The sequence below is a fragment of the Glycine soja genome, chromosome 18 (assembly GCF_004193775.1).
Source record: "Glycine soja cultivar W05 chromosome 18, ASM419377v2, whole genome shotgun sequence".
Classification (NCBI taxonomy): domain Eukaryota; kingdom Viridiplantae; phylum Streptophyta; class Magnoliopsida; order Fabales; family Fabaceae; genus Glycine; species Glycine soja.
The window spans coordinates 56759392-56781310 of record NC_041019.1 but is presented as its reverse complement, the minus strand read 5'-3'; the positions used below and the strand labels follow the sequence as shown (position 1 = coordinate 56781310).

The 21919-nt window shown below is 30.8% G+C and overlaps 2 protein-coding genes across 5 annotated transcripts; one reads left to right on the top strand and one right to left on the bottom strand.

The window, feature by feature from the left end:
* Positions 1-4598: 4598 nt before the first annotated feature.
* Positions 4599-14328, bottom strand: LOC114396631 (phenylalanine--tRNA ligase, chloroplastic/mitochondrial-like). 2 transcript variants are annotated; one of them, XM_028358715.1, is made up of 11 exons: positions 14258-14328; positions 13176-13502; positions 12487-12677; positions 11017-11223; positions 10822-10939; positions 10023-10099; positions 7842-8021; positions 7611-7655; positions 6896-7000; positions 5066-5179; positions 4599-4955 (listed from the first exon to the last, which is right to left on the bottom strand). In XM_028358715.1, the coding sequence occupies exons 2-11, from the start codon at positions 13381-13383 to the stop codon at positions 4905-4907; spliced, it is 1296 nt and encodes a 431-aa protein (XP_028214516.1). In that variant the 5' UTR covers positions 13384-13502; positions 14258-14328; the 3' UTR covers positions 4599-4904. The 2 variants fall into 2 exon arrangements, with proteins under 2 accessions (XP_028214516.1, XP_028214517.1); XM_028358716.1 differs by lacking the exon at positions 14258-14328 and adding an exon at positions 13631-13649.
* Positions 14329-20091: 5763 nt separating this feature from the next.
* On the top strand, positions 20092-21919 carry LOC114395536 (heavy metal-associated isoprenylated plant protein 21-like). 3 transcript variants are annotated; one of them, XM_028357341.1, is made up of 4 exons: positions 20092-20237; positions 20392-20467; positions 20919-21207; positions 21682-21919. In XM_028357341.1, the coding sequence occupies exons 1-4, from the start codon at positions 20169-20171 to the stop codon at positions 21692-21694; spliced, it is 447 nt and encodes a 148-aa protein (XP_028213142.1). In that variant the 5' UTR covers positions 20092-20168; the 3' UTR covers positions 21695-21919. The 3 variants fall into 3 exon arrangements, with proteins under 3 accessions (XP_028213142.1, XP_028213144.1, XP_028213143.1); XM_028357343.1 differs by having other exon boundaries at positions 21678-21919; XM_028357342.1 differs by lacking the exon at positions 21682-21919 and having other exon boundaries at positions 20919-21548.

Below are 21919 nucleotides of genomic sequence, written 5' to 3'. Positions count from 1 at the left end.
TGGAAGTGAAATTACTTGTGCTAGAGATTAATAAATTTTACATTGATGGCCAATTGTCAAAAACCTTTGTCTTTTTTATTAAAACGTGAGACAGGTTGTGTTCTGATTGTAAGTCAAATACTAGACAAGGTTTTATCAATATATGGTGAAATCAAAAGGAATGAAGTAGTTTGAACAAATTGAAAATAAATAAGCTTCACATGATTATTGGCAAGAAAATGAGTTAAATGCATAAAAAAATATCTATGGGTTCCATTTTTACAAGGGAGCACAACAAGTTTTATTATTGTAAACGTGGGTAAGCACAAGTGATTAAATATGTGATTTAAGTTCACTTTCTTCATAAGCATGGGTTCAAGTTCACCTTGATTTTTCTGTTTGATGGAGGAATCTTTCTAAGTGAGATCCCTTAGTGCATAAGAACTAATTGAGTAGTTACAACTAAGTAAAATTGCTTGTAATCAAGCTTGCATAGTAATTCATTACGTGGGTCTCTATTGACCACCCTAATGTGGAAGTGGGGTTCAAATCACAACAATGTCATCTTTCGTGTTTGGTGGACAATTCTCTTTTGAGATTCTCTAACACAAGAAACTAGTTGAGTAACAATTAGAAGAAACTATTGTGGTATAAGTACGTGGGTTTGTTTGTAGTTTAGGTCTACGTACTAATTCTTTAAGTGAGTCTCTATTGACGGTCTTAACATGTCATTCGTGCTTTATCTAATAGTATTGAAAGTATCTATTTATTTCATCCTTCTTCGAACTAAAAAAAAGAAAATCATTACACAATATTAACATCGTAGATATTTTTGCACAATTTACCTACTCATATCCATGTATGTGTGTACTCAGATCCTTAAAAGTCAACATGAAAATTTAGTTAAGTTGACTCTCACAATTTGTGCTTAGTTTTGTAAAGTTCATGCAAACTCTAGACATAGATTGGAAATGTAAAAAATAATAAATTACATAAAGTTGCTTAAAAAATTGATGTGCATAAGCTTGAGTTAATGTTAAGTCAAACTCTCTAGTATAATAAGTAAAAAGGTCATGAACATCAAGCTTAAAAAGGTTATGAATTAACTACCTATAATAGTTTTACATAATCATTTAATTATAAACTATCGCGTATGATAAGTTAATTTGTTACTTTTATAATAATTATCTTAAAATGTCTTATAAACGATTATTTATGATTGGGTTACAATATAAAGTTTTATATTATAAGTAATTAAACTCTTATATTTGATTAGATGGGTTTAGTTAGAGTTTTGAAACTTATTTTGGGTTAATCCTAATCAAACTTAACGACTTAAAGTTAAATTGGTTGGATTATGATAAAAGTAAATAAATTATTATATTTTTGTAGTTTTTATTTACACTAATTGTCTATTTTAAAAAAAAATGATTTTATATCAATGCGAGATACAAAAATATTATTTATTTTTTAATAAATATTTATTTGTTTTATTTAAAATTTATTTTTTCTATAATTATCACTTTATATATATTATTAATTTCTTTATCTAAAATGTAATGAAAACATTACGTAATAATATAACTAAAATATGATTTTGATAACATCAGATAAGATAATAAAACATAAAATACAATATAAGTTCTAAATTTAAAATTTATAATATATTAACCTAAAAGTTGAAAAATAATCAATACGGTTGATTCAGGTTGAAAATGAAAAGAAATAAGATAAATCGAATATCTAAAGCAATGCAATTAGTCCTTTTTTTTTGTACAATTGTATTTTTTTATATACAAAAGCAATGCGATTAGTTTGTGTATTTAGTTTGGTTGAGATTTAAATTAAAAAATATAATTAAATAAAATCTTAAATAAATCACTCAAGATTTTTCTTTTGGATTCTTAATTAATTATTTGAAAAATAATTCTTTTGATTTAAAAGGTATGAAACAATGACATATTGATTTAAAAAATGAAAATTTTGAATTTAATTCTAACAGATTAATTTCACAAATTTAACCACCAAATCATATTATCACAAATTTTAAAATTAAAATTAAATTTTGTTATTTTAATTAACAAATCGAACCATTTCTCACACTAAAGTAGTTATATACCTCATTATTTAAACTGGGAACAAATCCGAAGAGATGTAATTTGGATTGATTTAGATTAACGGAGGAACCCCTAAAGCAAAAAGGGATTGAAGCAATTGTAGAGGTGAAGAAGAATACTCAGATTCTTCCTGCGGAGTTGATCACGGAGATTCTTCTGAGGTTGCCGGTGAGATCCCTGTTGCGTTTCAAGTGTGTTTGCAACTCATGCCTTTCTCAAATTTCCGATCCCCAATTCGCTGTTTCCCATCACGACCTTGCTGCCTCACCCTCCCATCGACTCCTTCTCTCATCAAATTACCCTTATTTTCAATCCATTGATATAGACGCTGCACCTTCTGTTCCTTTGAATTTCCTTCTCCCCATTCCACCAAACCAATTACGTGAACCTGATATTGTGGGTTCATGCAGAGGCTTCGCCACAACCCGTGATCTCATTCTGTGGAATCCATCCATAGGTGTCCACAAACGCTTATCATGCTTTGAGGATCAGTTAACCCATAAATTTCTGTACGGTTTTGGGTATGACGTGTCAACCGATGATTACTTGATCGTTCTCATTCAATTTAGGCATGATCGCAAAACTGAAATTCAGGTATACTCATTCAAACTGAATGCACATGCCATTATGGGGAGGCTAAAACTTTGTTTCCCTAATTTCAAGAAGTATATTCATCATTGGTATTTCTAACTCCAAACAAAGTATGGAAGAAAAGAAACATTTCAGAACCACCACGCTCTCTGTTTCTAGCGCAGGACTCAATATGGGTCATAGCGGTTGTGTTGTGTGAAGATTTGGTTAGCACAAAAAATAGTGACCAGAGTCCAGGGTTTGCGAAGAAAGGAAAGGGAGTGCAGTGTGTAAAGGATAAATATAAAAATACAAAATATGCAGTTACAGAACACAAAAAAAATAAAGTTCAAAACCACCTTCTTTACCATGAACCAAACGGTGAATGAAAATCAAAAAGCCAGAAACAACTCTTTTTTTACTCTGGGTGACAATGGCGACTGCTTGTGTGCGTGCTATACAAATTTTGAGATGAATTCCTTTTTAAAATGGTTGGAATATGGATAAAAGTTTGAGAAATTGAATTGTGTAATCAAAGGAAGTTATTTCAATTGAGATTATTAATTTCAATAATTTCATTCATGCAGGTATGATTGAAAAGCACGGGAGATCAAAGTATTTTTTCGATAAATCAAAATATTAGTTGACACGATTATGCAAAAATTATATGAAGACTGTTACTGATATCAGATCAATGTATTTATATCATATAATTTAACTATTAGTATTAGAAGTCTATCAATAAAATTGTTGATTGTCAATTTTTAAGGGGTTAAACCACAATTACTTATAGCATGTTTGAGAGTGGCGGTGAGATGAACCAAAATCAATTATCGAATCACGATGAATGTGAAGCAACATATAGTTGCTTTGGAAAGTGTGAAATGGGGTTCCTAACTGGTTCCCAAACACATTTTTAATTCCTCAAACACCAACAACATCTAAATTGACTAAAGGTTCAACAAATCATTATATATGTATTCAATTCACATCTTTTATGAATTCTTGTTTCTTTATTATAGTATATCTTTTTAAACCCTTTACTCTTTTCAATCTTCATTTATTTTCAAAATTTTATTTTTTCAATCTTAGCTTCTTAATACTCATAGGATCATTATCGAAATCAAAATTATCAAGTTTCCTTACCAATCATCTTATAAACTATTATATATTACTATAATAAAAAGGAATGTCCTTATCGAAATTGTTATTATTGTATGCATTAAGTATTAGACGATTTTTTAATAAGTTGAAAACTATAAACTTATTTGTTTTAAAAAAAAAACTCATAATTGAAAATGAATTTTATGTTTCATCTTTAGACATTTATTAGACAATTAATATATGTACTATTTCTTTAAAATTCTAAAAAGTTATTTATATTTAATTTATTTATTATTTATTAGTAGAAGCAACAAATATCTCCACAATAAACAATTTTTCTGAATCTTGCTTGGATCATTAATGACCTTCTTTCTATTTTCAAAATAGAAATATGTTTGGTTTTAATTCTAGAAAATATTTATGAAAAAAAACTTTAGAAGAAAGAACCTCAAGTTTGAAAATGTGATGGTAAAGAGAGAATTATTGAAACATGAAATTGTTTATTCAATTTTTTACTTGCTACGAGAGTATGTCGGGTATGTTTTCTGCTCTAAATGTTTCTCGTCTTTGACTTTATCTAGCAAAGAAAAATAGGGAAACGAGCCACATTTATACAAAACCTTAAAAGAATTTATTTTAGATTTTTTTTACTATCACAGAAACTTAGCAACTGTCATTGCATACATTCTTTGGCATATCTAGAATAGCACAAATCAAAACATTCCTTGCATACATTGAGACAAAAAGATGGACCCGTAATGTATAAATAATCGTCCACAATCCCACTGTTTGGCAATGAGGATTCTTTTATTTTTCGGCAAGATCATATCAGTGCTTTGCTATGAAAACACAAACAAAAGATTTACTGTTGGAGAACATACCATTTCGTGTGTCGGGGTCCAGAAATTTTACAATAAAATATTTTTTTCCCCAAAACAGGACAGTAGATAATACAGATAATCCTGTTGGACTAGCCATGGCTCGTTATGTATTGTAGGGTATATTCACTATGTGAAAATTAAATAATACATCTGTCTATAGCGCTGTTCAGTCGCTAAAGGGAGGCAAAACATCTATACATTAACAAAAATGAGATTGAACACAGCAAAGCTGTAAATTTTCAACATTTATAGCTCATCTTAAGACAACATTCAATTTGCTCTGCACCTGTTCTCTTACTTTCCACTGCATTGACAAGGGGTAAAACAAGTGTTGGTAACTTTCAAAACAAAATATGACAACATAAGACCTAGACTAGTAATGATTGCACCAGTAATTCTAATTATATTTAATACCTGCAGATCGTTTATTTCCTCATCAGTGAGTGAACGTTCCATAGACCTATATGCAATCCTATAGCAGTGGCTGGTCATTCCTTTCTTGTTGGTGAAATTGTCTATTAATTGCACCTGCAAATTCGAGAAGCGAAACAAAAACAGAAAAAGGGATCAAACTTAATGTAGCACTCATATGAAAAAAGGGGGAAAGGATGTCATAATCCTGTTAAAAACTAAATGATTAATGTAAGAAAAAAAATGGAGAAAAGAAAGAATAAGAAGCTAAACAGTTGAAAAGCCAAGTAAGGGTGTGTTTGGTTTAGAGTAGAGAAATGGGTAGACAGAAATAGAAGAGAGATAATTTGAAAAATGAGAAATAGAGTAGAAATAAAATGTTGTGTTGTCTGGTTTAAGATAAATAGGTGAGAAATAAAAAATTGTGTCAAAGAAAATCGATTTTTTGCCCAAAAACCAAAGAAAATCAATTTTGTTGGTTTAAAAAATTGATTTTCTTTTTTTGCCTTAAAGATCAATTTTGCCGCAACTGAAAAGATGGAAATTTTAAGCTATGGGCCCACCACTTGTAACTTTACTTTCATACCAAACTGCACCACCTCATTTCCATCTTTGGTCTTTTATTTGTCTGCACATCCGATCACAGCCTAAAGGAAAAAAAAAAAAAAAAAAAAGCTCCATTTTTTGCTCATGATTTGTTCTTGGCAGCCATGAACATTGAAGTATGTGTCCATGTGACAGACATTGGAATGTGGTGGTTCCATCAGATCCAGCTGAGGAGGACCCACTAAGGGATTATTGTACGAAGCCAAAGGCAATATACAAGGGAATGGTTATGCTAGTACAGATTGGGAAAGTCTACTTTAAATAGATGCTCTGTTAACTTAAATAGACGTTATGCACATTAACTAAGTTTCATTAATCACTATACAGTAAAATAATGAATGTCCAAATCACTTCAGTTATTCCACTAAAACAGTGTTCTATCTCTACATCAATATCTTTCTACAACTGACTATATTCACACGAGCACTAGCAATAGCAGTAATAAAGTAAAATGAATATCCTACTGTACAATAATACCTACTCCCCAAAACTTCTGGTGTATGTTCTTTTATCAGGCACCATAGTGAAATATAAGTTTGGCGCTCAATTTAATGATTCAACTCAGAAAGTTTTATATTCCAATATGAGAACAAGTAGCAACCAAGAACTATTTCTTTGCTCGTAACTTAGTTGGCACTTGGAGTAGGAACTAATTAACAACATTCGTCAAAGCCTCTTCAAAATATGGTCTTAAAATAATGAATGCCAACCACCTGCTCAGAAAGGATTTTGGTTCTACCAAATCTTCCTCTATATTTGGTAGCTTCATTGGAAACAATAGGAATCTATTTTACAGATCACATAAGATCAAGCACACCAACATAGAACTCATTTCAAGATAAATGTTATGCCTTTGTCTGTCAAGATGGGATTGCGAAGGCCATTTCTAGTATTCTGGTTTGGTTTAGCAACTTTCCCTTAAACAGAACCGAGGTTTGCCTTTTTGCATTAATTTCAGCCAATAAAATATTATGGCAAGTGAAGCTTTAAGCTTCTGGGTTGAATGATTCTAGTAGATTTACAATTTGGGTGTCATAATTTGGTGATTTTTTACTGAAGTAAAAAATGCAGAATCTGAAAATATTATCAACCCTAGTCAATAGTACAAGATCAGCTCATCTAATACGCACTTTGTTGCCATTGAACATTAAGAAAGCAGCTAATTGTGAATCCAAACAATTGTAAAATGTCACAAAAAAGTTCTGCCCAAATTATTCAAAGATGTACCTCCTCGACAAGATCCCCGGCTATTCCTCTAACAACTTCACACAGATTGTTTTCGGTGAATGATTCATTGATCCAGAAACTCATGTCCTTGTAACAAGGAGGATACTGCAAAGGCAAACACAAAAATTAGAATGCTCTCACAAGACTGTGTCCACTGAAATAAAAATATAGATTCCTCAAGATTCAAGACTCAAAATGAATAGCAAGACAGTCAGACATGCAGAGAACATAACCGCCAAGATGCTCGAAAGATTGCTTAGTAAAATGCCTTCTGGTCTGAGATTTACATAAAAGACAAGTATCATTTGACAAGAATAAAACTAAAATACAGAAAATATATCTACATCTGTTAGTTTAAAATAACTAACTGTCTACAAGATGCTTGAAAGATTGTTTAGTAAAAGGCTTTTAACATAGTGAAGCATCAAACCCATGGACATATGCAGGTCTAAGCTTAACTGTATCTTGCAATTTAGATTAGACCCTCAAAACTCACTATATGTTCTCATTGCACAAAACAGAGTTTTACATGACAATTTACATGGGCCATCTTAACTTTCAATTACATGAATCCTTCTCATCCAGCTTTCACGTTTAAATTGTAGCCATATATTGTAAGGAGTAAGAGATATTCCTAGACGTGAACATACTCAGAAAAGTGATAAGAAATGTATACACCCAAGGGTAGGCACACATTTGGACATGTAGATGTTACCTTTGAAAATGGCTTAAATTTGACTCCCAACTGACCCTTGGAAAACTGTATATAAAATCAAAAGGCAAACAAGCAATACATTAGAGAAGAGATCACAAAAGAACTAAACAGATAATATTTTGATTCTCAAGATGACTACATCATAAATTCTTGTAGTCACATCACATATGGCAACCGGGAAAAAGAAGAGACAGCATTGAAGGATGCTAGTTGAACATATCCATGAAATACCTGAGAGGTAAATCGCTCATCATTTGACCAAAAGAGACGAATATCAGGTATGTCAAATAGAACCATAGCTAACCTCTCCAACCCTAGGCCAAAAGCCCAAGCAACATTATTAGGTTTCCCATTTCTCTTCAGAATCTCTTGCTCTGTCACTCCACACCCCAAAACTTCCAACCACTTTTCCTGCAATAAAAGATATAATAGACATTACTTGATTTTATTAGAAAACTATTGAGTGGGAAAAAACAGGGATGAAGAGAAATAAAACAAGCATAGGAATAAATGACTTATGGATAGCTGCTGGTTAAATCATTCATTAATGAAGCTGCTGCTTCATAAATTCAAATTGGATATAAGGTGTATGGCCGTATGCACTAACTAGTAATGACATAAGTAGTGGGGTGATGCAAATATGACTTCTTCCCCTCCAGATTCTAGTCCCACTCTCAATTATTCATAAAGAACGTCCTAATCTAAATAGTTTGGCCATGCTAGACTTTCTGACATGTCAACCTGATTAGGATTCTGGTATAAGAATAATCTATTGAAGAAACTAAGAAGAAAATTTTGAAGATGTTGAAAGGGTTTAAAAATTGTATCCCGCAAGAACCAAAGGTGAGACATTTTGAAAATTTTTAGCATTGCAATCCAACAACTGCACAGTAAGGAAGCATAGACATTACAAATCTACACGTAAAGCCAGATAGCTTGTTCAATTACTCTTTGTAGCAGATCAATGCAAAACTATACGACGACTAATTCCAAGGTCAGGGCATTGCCACAAGCCCCAGCAAGGTCTCACAGATAACCTACCACTAAAGGATCACTGGGAAGAATTATCTCAAGATTGTTTTCGTGAACATATACCATTTGAGCCAACCCTCATTGGTAAAAGGCAACACTAATCTCTACTCTAAACTACTTGTAAATTGAAACAAATAAGATAGAGGAGATAATGCCAGCAAATCCTCCAAATCTGCAACAGATCCCGATATCAGTCCAATAAAGTATCATCATCCAAATGACAGAAATGAGAGTAGCATACAACGGACCTTGGCTTAATTAATGATGCAAAAACAAACATTTAGTTTAGACAGAATAATGACTTTGGAAACCAAGAAATATTTTCCAATTTAGGAAGAATATAAAATGCAAATACCTATATTGGATACATGTGAATATGATACTTCTTACACACCATGAAAACTTTCTATCTTGCATCCTATAATTTCTTATTTTATAAATTTTGTGCAAATTGAATTGAAATAAGATGAACTTTGATAAATTACCAATTTTCTATTATGTTTGCAATGACGAAAGTAGCATTCAGTAGAGAATAAGACAAAACATAACATCTTGGGTTCTATTTTATGTTTGGTGCATTTTAAATGGAACAAAATGGGATATGGGGTTAAAAAGTGGAACATTTTAGTTCCACTAAAAGGGTGGAAGCATGGAACCAAGGAGAACAAAATTGCTCCACTCCATTTTGTCCATGCACCAAATGCTACCTGATGCTTAAAATAAGAACCTTTTATCCATTATTTGATGTTTTACGAGATGATATATACCATATGTGCTTACGAGGGGGACCTTGTTAGAGATGTTTTCCATGGAACCATGCCTTTGTGCTTATAAGATGATATATGCCATATTAGAATGAAAGAAGTGAAAGTACAACTAGTGTGACGTTAAGATTGTTAAAAGTAAAAAGTAATAAAGTTTACGATGTAATGAGCAGAGGGATTAAATCTATTACACCTGTACTTCCCCTAATTCATTAGTATAAAATATAAATTCATATACAGGGAATTATTTCCCTTGGCTTTCTCACTTTATCTTATTATGTGTTTCTATGTGGTATCGCTATCAAGGGATAGGTTCTAACCTGGGTTAGAAACCCAGTGTCTTGACATCTATTGTGTTTTTAAGAAGAAAAAATCTTCTACGAAAGGGCAAGGATTAAGAAGTCTGCAAATTTTAATCACACATAAAATAGACAAATATGGTGATGATAAAATTTTAAATTTGAAAGGTCACAATCAATTTGGGATGAATCTAGTGCACTTTAATGAACAAGTTTTTATATATAATGCACAATCTTCTTTTCATATTATTTTTTAATCATACTAGTAAATAACATTTGTTGTCACCATGTTATAGAGATAAGTATGCATAGCATGCCTTGAAATATATTTCAAGTTCAAACGATGGATTAGTAAATGGGAAATAAGTATCCACCCAGCGCATTTCCACAGCACCTGAAACGCAAAAGGGAAAAACTATAAATGCGCAGAGAAGGCTATTTAAAAAAAGAAAATCATTTACATAATGTTTGGTTAGAGGGAGATGGAGGAGGCTAAACTCCCTCCTTGCTCAATTTTGGCTCCCTTCAGAATTGGGAAATGTGGAGGGAAGCAAAACTTTTACAATAATTAGGCTAAATTATTCTTAATCGAATAGCTTTATTTTACCATTCTAAGTATATAATAGTAATTTTTTTCATTTCCCTCCCCTCCTTTGTATCAAATAGTGCATTAAGGAAGACTATGTAAATTATACACATGTATTTTGTTGGTATTGTTGTACACAATTTTCTTTTATAATGTTGGGACAACTAAGTTGTATAACATAAATTGCAGCCCAACACATCCAGGCTCCTACCATTGTGAGTTCTTCTACAAAGGTCAGATGTATACAACCTTACCCTCAAAGAGGATGTTTCCACAACTTCCGTCCTTCACACTAAGTCAAAAGTCATGAAGCAAATTTCTCCTCTTCATAATTTTTTAAAAAGTATTTTTTATCTTGACATGAACAATGGAAAATGCATGTATTGATGTATATGCAATAAAGATGAAGTATCTAGCCACCATAAATTGATTATTTTCTTTACTTTAACTAACTCGTCTTACAAATCCTCATTAATTATCAAAATGCAGCAACTGAAAATGAAGTGCACATATTGGTCATTTGGAAATACCAAATAAATGACGTGCTAGACCCTCAAGGCATTGCTTTAAGTCTGTTGCTGCAAATAATGTGGCATCCATTCCAGATGCCTCCCATTCTTCCGGAACAAAAACCCGAAAGCCTTCCATCTACAAAATAAAAAAGATAAAATTATATAAAGTTAATTATTATTAGATTAAACCAGTTACTGCATATGGGGACATACTTGATGGAAGACAGGATAATGAGTTGAATCAATTGAATCCCTACGGTAAACATCTCCAGTAACAAGGAAATGGGTGTATTCAGTTCTCAATAATTCTGCCTGATGAGCACTTGTGTGGCACCTCAAAACAGTCTGAGGGTCTATGTAGTAAGTATCATTATAGCTCCTACTTACATGGTCTTCAGGAACCAAGACATCATCAAAATTCTGCAACAAGAAAAAGATTGTAAGGAGCCAAGACCTCAACAAAATTCTACAAGAAGATTGTCACAAAGAAACCCAACCAGAGTTCAAACCACCTTATCAACCAAAAAGAAGTGATAAGTAAGATAAGCAATCAAAATGAAAGGGATAAAAACAATGGATCGAAGAACTATATTAGCAGAGCTGAGGTGGCACATTTACTTTTATGTAGAAAATATAACATCGACAAGACATAGCAGTATTCTTAACTGAGGTTTCAATAATTAACTATATTAGTTTAAATTAATATGACCGTGAAACTTGAACTTCATTCAACCTGTAAATATGGTTGATGCATCAGAAATTTTTGTTTACTATCAGAAATAAAGTACAATTATGCTTAAAAACTAGCATTAACAGTATTTTTTATATATGGAGTCATGTACAATGTTACTATAGTCATCCTTTTGAATAGCATTCTTTCTTTATCCCCCTTTTCCTCTGTTTTATATAACTTTCCAAACGGAAAGGATTAAAGAATCTGCAGATACTGGTTAAATAACATCACAAAAAACGACTGAAGAATTAAGTCATTTGATCAAATGCAACACCATGTACAAGAAAAGATTGAAGAATAATATAATTTCATCAAAAGCACCACCACCAAAGGACTGAAGAGCCATTTGATCAAAAGCCCCCAAATGTTATAAGCCGCATAAACCCAAACAGAAATTGCAACAAATTTTAAAACATTCATTAAAGAAAAAACAGAAGATCAATGACTCAATCATCTCTGAATAGACCATTCATTAAAGCCAAAGTAAAAGCACTGTTTCCTTTACTAAGTCAGCTTTGTGAGTTCATATCAAAGAAAAATATATAATATCACAGGTACAAACATATGTAATTCATAAAATAAATTCATAAACAAATTAGTATCAATTACTTTCAAAATACTTGTTTTTCCCTTTTAGAGGCTTGTTTAAGGATTTAAACAAGTTTATTGGTCTTAAAAAACTACGAGATTTGTTATCTGATATTCCACAAATATCATTTACCTTCGGAAGAAAATCAACATGCAAATTACTCAAATAACATCAAATGACAAATAGAGAACATCATTGGCATGAAATACTCAAATGAATAATCGGCATAAATCTAGAAGGAACTAAATGCATAAATAGAAAATAGTGTATTAACATGTGTGAAACAAAGTAACAGCTAAAAATATCAATGCATCATATAGGAGGCAAAGGGAAACTAATTCTTCAATTTATTACTCCATACCTGCTTCACTGAAACAATAGGACAAAGATCATCAAACTTGTTGAACTTATTTGAATAATGTGTGTCAAAATACTCATAAATTGCATTCTTCAGTATCCCAAGAGGATGTTGATCCCTCCTGTGAAGATGCACTCCAAGTTTTGAAAATATATTGTCTGGCACATTATTTGTTGGATCATCCCTCACCACATCTATAACACCACGAATCAGAAATTATAAGAATTTTATAAACCAAAGAACATTTTTCAACCAAAACATTAGCATAAAGCAGCACCACAAATGTAAAGGCATATAGAAAGTAAAATAAGTAGAATAAATAAAGCAAATTATAGGCCACCCAAAACATCCTAGCCACTTCTGCAATAGCAATTATATCAAAATGTGAAAATTAAATAAAATGACTTCAATGTTATTCACTCACAGAAAGTGTGCAAATAGGTCATAGTCATGGACATTCTCCTTAAAAGTTACAACACAATTAGTGGTCGTGTAGAACATCCTTCAGTGTATCAAATGACTCAAAACTATGGGGGAAAAAAAAGAATATTAGTGCATACCTGCCCAAGTTTGAAAGTTTTTTTTTTCTGTGGATCATAATATATTCATATGTGCTTATAGCTCAAATAAGCATTTATAAGACAATAAACATTCAGATATAAAAGAAAAACAACAAGCAATACCCAGAGTACCTTCTCTGCTTATGTTGACTCCGCCAAGATCCAATACTGACAACACTGGCTGCCTCCATTTCTTCCGTGAAAAATTGTGAGTGGAGACAGAAGCAGCTGAAGATGAGAAAGGTAAACACGACCTAAAGCTTCTTAGGCCACTACTTTGGCAAAAGAAAGAGGCCCTGGCAAATAGTGTGGCATGAACAGAAGAGATCGCCATTGCCATGCACCCGAGTAGAGAATCTTAACCAGCTATATCTGATGCACTAGACAGAAGACAGAAACAGATTGCACAAGGCAACTCTACTCTTGATAAGCTCTTATCCTACAGAATCCGGTGTCTCACTGGATGGGAGGTTAATTAAAAATAACTCAATCCGACCAAAATAAATTAGGTAACATGAGCAATTTGATCACTTAGCTATATCAGAAATTAAGAGAAAAAAAAAGTTAAAATTGCCAAACAACTCAACCTCGTTTCTATTTAGAACTGATCAAAGTTATTTTCCAAAAAGGGGGTGGCGGCAAATAGAGACCTTGGGTCAACCCCAACATTATGCCCACAAAATGTATGCTTTCAGAATAAATAAATAAATAGAATAGAATAGAAAGAAATCACACTTAATAGCACAATGTAGCACAAAGCACAATTGATTTTAATCCTATAAACTCAAGTGGTTTGTTTTCACCTTTATAGTGTCACATCTTCAAAACGTATAGATAAGCACCAATTTTATCATACACAGTGTACTTGAAGTTTGAAACTAATGTAAATTACTTAAAATAAAATTACAAAAAGCACACAAAGGTAGAAAATCTTCTAAAGCAAAGAGGAAAGAACTCAAGAGCAACTAATTGCGGAATAGAGGATCTATCGGAGCGGGCAGCAGCTATGCCTGTTTGGTCGATTGATTAACGGAGAGTTAGGGTTCCACTAAAAATTTATTCTTTAATTAATTAATAATATGTAACAAAATGTGGGGGAAATTCGACTTGTGATTGGAAGGTGCGTTTGGTTAGAATTGATTTGGATGAAATTGAATTTGAAATAGAAAACATAACAGATAAGACTCAAACGAACGTTGAAGAAGGAAACTCACAGTTGGAAAGTGTGTAGAGTAGCTAGCTCAAGCCTCAAGCTACTATAGTTCAGAGTTAAGAGCCCCATCCATTTTTGTATTCTCGGATAAATTGGGCTTTTTTTATTAATTTATTTTATCCACACACTCTCTCTAATTGCTCATTGGCAAATGAAATGTTTATATCATTAAATTTTAGTTTGTAACTTTGTAATATTAACTTTAATAAGGAATTTATGATTCTGTTTTATATTATTTTTGAAAGGAGGAATTTATGATTCTATTAGTGTATTAACTTTGTATCATGTCAAATTTGGCCATATTTTTGGTACATATTTCTTTTGTAAATTTGCTCGGATATAGGAGACTCCTTCTCAAGTTTAGTCTTTAGTATAATAACTTGATGTAAATAATTTGATTCTTCAATAATACTATGCAGCTCATCAGTTGTAGATAAATCATGTTTTTTATTTATTTTGAGTATAATGTTTTTAAACAAGTCTTTCCTAAAATATCTTTTTACTAAACATTTTTCTGTAATTTTTATTTTTCATTTAATCTCTCTACATATTATAGGTTTTCCTTTTAATTTTCATAAATATTACGAATATTATATTTTAATCTTCATAAATAATTTCTTATTTGGTTTTTGATTAAGAAAGATTAAATGGAAAAAATCATAAATTTAAATTCTCAAAAATAAATGAAAATATAACAATAAAAGGACAATTTTATAATAATTTTTTTTATGAAAGATCTGTTTAAAAAAAATTTTAAAAAATATCAAATGAGCATAAACTTAACTAAGCCATTTAAGATTTGGTATTTGTTTCATTTAAGAGTTGTTGATTTCTTTCAGTTAGGTACCTGCTGCATCAGGAGCGACACTTTTTCTCCTGAGGAAGTTCATTCTATGATTCTCGTCAAAATGCGAGATATTGCAAAAAATTATATGGAAATATCTGCGAAGGATCATACTATGAAGATTAATGCTGTTGCATGTTACTGTGCCTGCACATTTCAATGCCACCATGGATGCTAGCAGCAACCAATGCTGGCCTCGATCAATCATTGGGAATATATATATTTTATTGTTCATTATTAGCATTTTGGAGAACTCTTCTATACCCTCAAATACATCATTTGGATAATCACATGACATTATTACTCGGAGAATTATGAAGAGACCATATTAGCATTTTGGAGAATTCTTCTATACCCTCAAATACATCATTGGGAATATATATATTTTATTGTTCATTGTTCATTATTTAAAATTTCATCCAAGGTCGCGTATGTTTTGTGTCATAATTTTATTTAACTAGTAATATTCTCAATAGTATATTATATATTTTCGATCTCCTTAGCATATGCATGATGAGCGTGGATAGTAAGAGAGACACACAGTTACGTCAATTATATTAAAAGTTCAAAGAGATGTGGTTCGAGAAGCTTCAGCTCATCCAAGTTATAGGTTAAAAGTTTCTCAAAAATGCCTTCCAAAGGAATGCACTTGAGAAGGGTAACTTATCAGAAAAGTGACGCTGGGGACATGTGTCAGCATTTCAGATAAGTAGTACGTTTTAGTGAGTTAAGGATTTGCATATAGAGCTTTTAGATTCTAAGTTCCATGAATAAAACTCTTATTTTTTAGTTAGAGAATCTGTAGTGTGGAAGAAAACTTTGATAAAACTACGGCCAATTCCACCAAATATGCATCAACGACATCAAGAGTTAATTATCTTTTGTTTTTCTTCTTTCTAGGATCTAATTTAATATATGATCGAGCAAAAGGACCACATCCTGATAAAAGCTATGTTTTCTCAAGATATACATATAGCCTAATTTATATCACTTACTTAACATGAGAGCCTATCTCTATTTCTCTTCAATCTGGTGATCTTGTTTTTTGGGTAGTGTACTACAAGAGAACAAAAACAGAAAAGCCAAGCAAAATTACACCCCAAAGAAATGCACCCTAGATGCATCAGTACAACTGTGATGCCATGATGGGGAATGTGTGATGCAATATAAGACGATATAATCTTCCCCACACTCTAAGGATGACTTTGTTTAAATTTTAAAATAAATATTTTTTATATAAGTATTTTTTTAAGAAGTAGATAGGATTTATTTTTTAAAATAAGTTAAAAATTATTTTTTTAAACAGAAGTAATTTAGAGAAAAATACTAAAAAATATTACTTATTTTATTAAAATAAACATTTATTTCATCAAATCAATCTAAACAAAAAAATCAGCGCACTGATTTCTTTCCTCACATTGTTGAGAAGAGCAACCTCCTAATCCAGGTTCATCAGGAGCCTAGCTCCTTGGCTAAATAGGTGAGTTTTGTTTTTTTTTGCAATTAAATATTATTTTATTTCTAAAATAACTCTTTTTTGGTATGTATTTTTAATGTAAAATTTGTTATAGAAATAAATTTAAATATTGGTTCAAAATTAATTCTACTAGATTTTAAAACAAATAAACATTTTTCTTGGATAAGGAATGAAATAGGACAAAGAAGATTAGAAATGTGAGGGTAAAAATTAAAATAAAAAAAATAAAGATATGTTGCTTAAATATACAAAATACGAGAAAAATAAATTAAAAAAAAAAACTCCACTCATTTAGATGAGTGAAAAAAAGAATAAAAGGAAATGAATAGATTATACAAGAAAACTTTTTATAATAATAATTTTTTTTACTGTTTAATACAAGATTTTTCCAAAAAAATAATTATTTTATGTTTTTTATATTATATAAAATATTATCAAACATTACAAATTATTAAAACAGAAAAGATAAAAAAAAAATGCTTGTGTAGGGAAAGGGAAAACGACTGATAGAAATCCAAACTTGGAAGTGATGAATATCTGCCTGCCAAAATGAGAGAGAAGAAAAACCAAAAGCACAAAACTGTTCCGAGTCAACAAGGAATTTTGATCCTTGGGCGGTGGTTTTGTTTTGTTCTGTTCTGTATATGTGGGGTTGCATAATGCTTTAATTTCTTCTTTTTGCCCCATTTTTTAGGGTTTGAAAGATATAGCCACTTTGCACATTAGGTAGGTCAATTATTCTCCCTCCGATTGGAGGACAAATTATATAATTAACTTTGGAATTTTAATTTTGACCCAACATACTCTTAAGTCTTAATACAATACATATTAAATAAATCGTGTGTCTATAACATATATTAACCAAATTTCACTTCTCAAACAGTTATTATCATAACCAAAAAAAAAAAAATTGAGGTCCACACAATCTATATTTCCTAACTTTTTTTACACATTTATTTTATTCTTAACATTTTATTTCACTAGTATGCCAATATAATTAACGGTATTACTGGCACATAAAAATTATTAATAGCACCTTTAAAATAACATTATTCTTTTACTGAAATTAAATAAAAATATTAAAAACTAAGAGAAACACAAAATAAAATTATAAATATATATACATATATATATATATATATATATAATATGAAAGTATTTTAAGTATATACATATATAGTCTAAAAAATATACATGACATTTTAAAGATGATTTACTACGTACGTACTAATAACTCGAAATTAAATGTGGTGATACACGTTTAGAGTGAAAGTTTTTAAATTGAAGTTGCTTCATTATTAAGCCAATGTCTTTTATTATTATTCTACTTAATACATATTAATGGCCATGCATAGAATGTGTCTTGAAGAATATATGTCAGAAGAAATCAATTTTTTAATGCATCTCAGTACTTCAAAAAAATTAGTGCATGTATAATTCTCAACTAGAGGATACCCAGAGTTCTCCCAAAATACATAGAATGTTTCTTTTGTAATAAAGAATGCTTTAGAGAGAGCGAGAGAAAGAAATTTATTTTGCAAAACTTTATACATATATATTTAAATACATAGAATTAATAATAGTACATTTATGTATTATTATTATTTTGAAAGACAATATATCATGATATTAAATGCAAAAAAAAATATAGATAAAAATACATAATCATACGAAAATGATAACTTCATAAAAAAAATGAAAATGATAACATGCAACAAAATTGAAATTAATTTTTCGTTTCTTTTTTTTCAAAACAATACAAACTTTGGAAAAAAAAAATAAAGCTCGTTAATTTGAGTCAAATTAAAAAAGAAATTAAAACGGCTAGTTTTAGCAATTGAAAAATCGATCGATCGCTAACAAATTTAACAACTAAAATAACGAATGATTTTTTTAGAGGAACAGGTATGATTCTTAATCTTTGAAAGTTAGCACATTCTGATGTATTTCAAACCCCTCGTCTTATAGATTTTTGTGACTTGAAAAGTGTTTAGATTCCTTAGTTGGGTTCATTGGTGTTTAGTTAAATACCTTTTACAAACACTTATGTGTGTATAACTTTGAATGAGATTTTAGATTGAACTCTTTCTAAGGTGTGTGAATCCTTTGTTACAAATCTGCAATTAGGCTTATCATTCTAATAAGTTGTTGATTGTTGGTCAATCCAAAAATAAAATAACTAAAATTTAAATTTTAGGTCTATCAACAAAATAATATTTATTATTAATTTGTTTTTTTAAAAAAAAGCTAGCTACCTATATTGATAAAAATGTTCAACATATAACTTTCTTATTTAAAGTATAAAAGTCTCTCAAAATTTAGGTCTAACTTACTATTGGACTGGTCTTAGTCAGTTGAATGTGTCAATTTCTCCTTAATCATCTTCTTCCTCCTTCATTTTTGTTGTTTGAAGCTTTGAGCTCTTGAAAGTTTATCAATGGAAATTCGACAAACTACTTTACAAAGATTCAGTTTCACTAATCCTTTAAAGAATTCTATATATTAAGGGAATTATTCTTTAAAAATCTCAACCTAATCCAAAATAATCATCATTTAATTTTAAATTATTTCTTTAACAATGCCACTAATTATTTATGGTATTTGATCTAAATATTTAACTAATTTATAGTTATTTTAATTTCGACTCTTTTAATAATGAAAAACATTGTTCGATCGGGAACTCATGGAGTACTTACACGAGTTCATGAGCTAATGATAATGATAAGTAAAGAGAACTAGACAACAAATCCACTAAGTTTAATTTTCATTATCATCATTATATATAGAGAGAGATATTGAACTATATATCTAATCCCCACATTGCTAATAAGCTCTTTTATATGACTCTAGGGGTGAAACACTAGGATCGGAAGAACTAAAACCTTGACATTAGGTTTATATGGTCCACATTTTTTTATATATATCCTTTATTGAATTATTTCCTAACCAATGTGGAACTAACTACTTTTACTTTACTTTTTAACAAATACTTTTAGTTTGAAAATTATTTTACTATAATATGTACAAATTACCTTTTTTTTGGTAATAGGATGTATTCCTTATACGTACCTTTTTTTAGGATGTACACATTCCCTTAAATCAAAATAATATTTTATATAATAAAAATATTTTTTTAGAATGTATACGCTCGTTATCTTAAATCACAACGTATAATTTTGAATCGATGCACCATGTATGGAATGTTGGAAAGCAAGTCATACTCATTGACAGAAAAGAAAGGCAACCCAAAATCACTTTTTTATAATTCTGCCTAGATTTAAAACAATTGTTTTTTTTTTCTTTTCAATAAAACATGGCACCACAAAACCAATTTTAAAGCATATATCTTTCATGCATGTTCTTATAAACCACAAATCTAACTTTATGGGCACGTATGTCCACTTGAATTATTTCTTCTTATTATAATATTAATATAATGTTCTAGACACCGCTTTGGAAATTCAACTTTTTTTCTCTATCTAGCTGTGAATCTTTAGTTTCCTATATAAACACCACGCCCTCATGTTTGATTTGTGCCTGTCTTCTCTCTCACTCACTCTTCTCTAATTTGCTTTTTGGAAAGGAATTGAAATGGGTGCACTTAACTACATCATCTCCAACTTTTGCACAGTTCCCAGCAAAAAGATCAAAACAATGCAGGTAGGCACTCCCCTAACCTAATTACCACATGCCACAACACCATTTTCCTTTATGCTCTCTTCTTTCCCCATACTTTTAATTTTTTTAACGCTATGTTTTCCTTCCTTATTAGCTTCATATATATTCATTCCTCACATGTCGGTCTTCATTTTAGACAGTTGAGATCAAAGTCAAAATGGACTGTGATGGCTGTGAACGAAAAGTCAGAAATGCAGTGGCGACAATCAAAGGTTCTAAATTCTAATCCAAAGTTTAATTTATTACTAGATATCTATATATATTAGATACCTAATAGATATAAAATTATCTATACGTCTTTATTCGGTATATTATAATTTTAAGTTTTTGGAAAGTTAATTTATATCATGATATATATCATAATCAGTATGATCAAGGGGTTCAGATTTGATTAAATTCTTATCATCTTGTTGGATTTCAGTACAAGGTCCGTGCACATGTACATGCAATATTCAAGCTTAATGCTTCCGTAAAGAACATTTTAGTACTTTATATCTTAAGCTTTTGAGATATGTACGTGATTGGTAACAAGCGAAAATTGAAAAGGAAAAAAATTAACTACATACATAAAAATTAAACCACATATTAATTAAATGTACATTATACGAAATTAAAGAAAAATTGATTTGAAGGCTAATGGATACATGCGTGCATGTGTTGCAGGAGTGAAATCTGTGGAGATAAACAGAAAGCAAAGCAGGGTGACAGTGAATGGTTGCGTTGATCCAAACAAGGTGTTGAATAGGGTAAAGAGAACCGGGAAGAAAAAAGCTGAATTTTGGCCTTATGTTCCACAGCATGTGGTCACATATCCTCATGCCTCCGGCGTCTATGACAAAAGGGCACCCGGCGGCTATGTTCGAAACGTCCAAACATTTGCAGCATCAGCTGATACAGAAGAGAAATTTATGTCCCTTTTCAGTGAAGACAACGTAAATGCATGCTCCATCATGTAAGCAACTACTGAGAATCGATAAATTATCACATGATCTGATATCACCATGTCTCGATCAAATCTATATATACTATACGTGACACGATGACACACACAAAAAATGTGTTAGATAGAGATTGTTCGAGATCTATATGATCCTACATCATGTAATATACTATAATGTAAGCAACTACTGAGAATCGATAAATTATCACATGATTTGATATCACTAGGTCTCGATACATAATACAATGATACACACAAAAATGTGTTAGATAGAAATTGTTCGAGATCTATATAATTCTACATCATGTAATGATATTTCTCATCATCATCTTAAGAGAATCTTTGTTCTTGTAGATCTACCAGCTTTTTCTTTACACTTGGTGCTTCGAAGTGTGAAGGAGAAGAGTCAATGAATGTACTCACTCTTTTTTTCTACTTTTTGTTAATGTGCTTCGGGACAAAACTTTGGATTGCCATGCTAGCTAGCGTCAATTATTGAAACTTCGTGGAAACTGAAAAACGCTGAAGTGCAATCAAACTTTAGAAGGTATAGAATTAAAAATAGCAGAAATCATTTTTGAAAGGTGTTGAGAGGAATTTGATTCTTGCTGCCTACCACAGACAAATCGAATAACGCAAAGGACCACTGTTACTCCTAACTCCTTCATTAAGCCAATGTGTAATACTTCACTTATACTATAATTAAGTATTTTTTTTTATTTAA

Excerpts from the sequence above, each read along its gene's own strand:
- LOC114396631 (XM_028358715.1), bottom strand. The coding sequence starts at position 13,383 with ATGGCAATGGCGATCTCTTCTGTTCATGCCACACTATTTGCCAGGGCC. Across the intron at positions 10,100-10,821 it reads TCTAGCACGTCATTTATTTG|GTGCTGTGGAAATGCGCTGG; the intron begins GTATTTCCAAAT and ends TTTGCGTTTCAG. Across the intron at positions 7,656-7,841 it reads ATGAGCGATTTACCTCTCAG|TTTTCCAAGGGTCAGTTGGG; the intron begins GTATTTCATGGA and ends TTTTATATACAG.
- LOC114395536 (XM_028357341.1), top strand. The coding sequence starts at position 20,169 with ATGGGTGCACTTAACTACATCATCTCCAACTTTTGCACAGTTCCCAGC. Across the intron at positions 20,238-20,391 it reads AAAAGATCAAAACAATGCAG|ACAGTTGAGATCAAAGTCAA; the intron begins GTAGGCACTCCC and ends TCTTCATTTTAG. Across the intron at positions 20,468-20,918 it reads TGCAGTGGCGACAATCAAAG|GAGTGAAATCTGTGGAGATA; the intron begins GTTCTAAATTCT and ends CATGTGTTGCAG.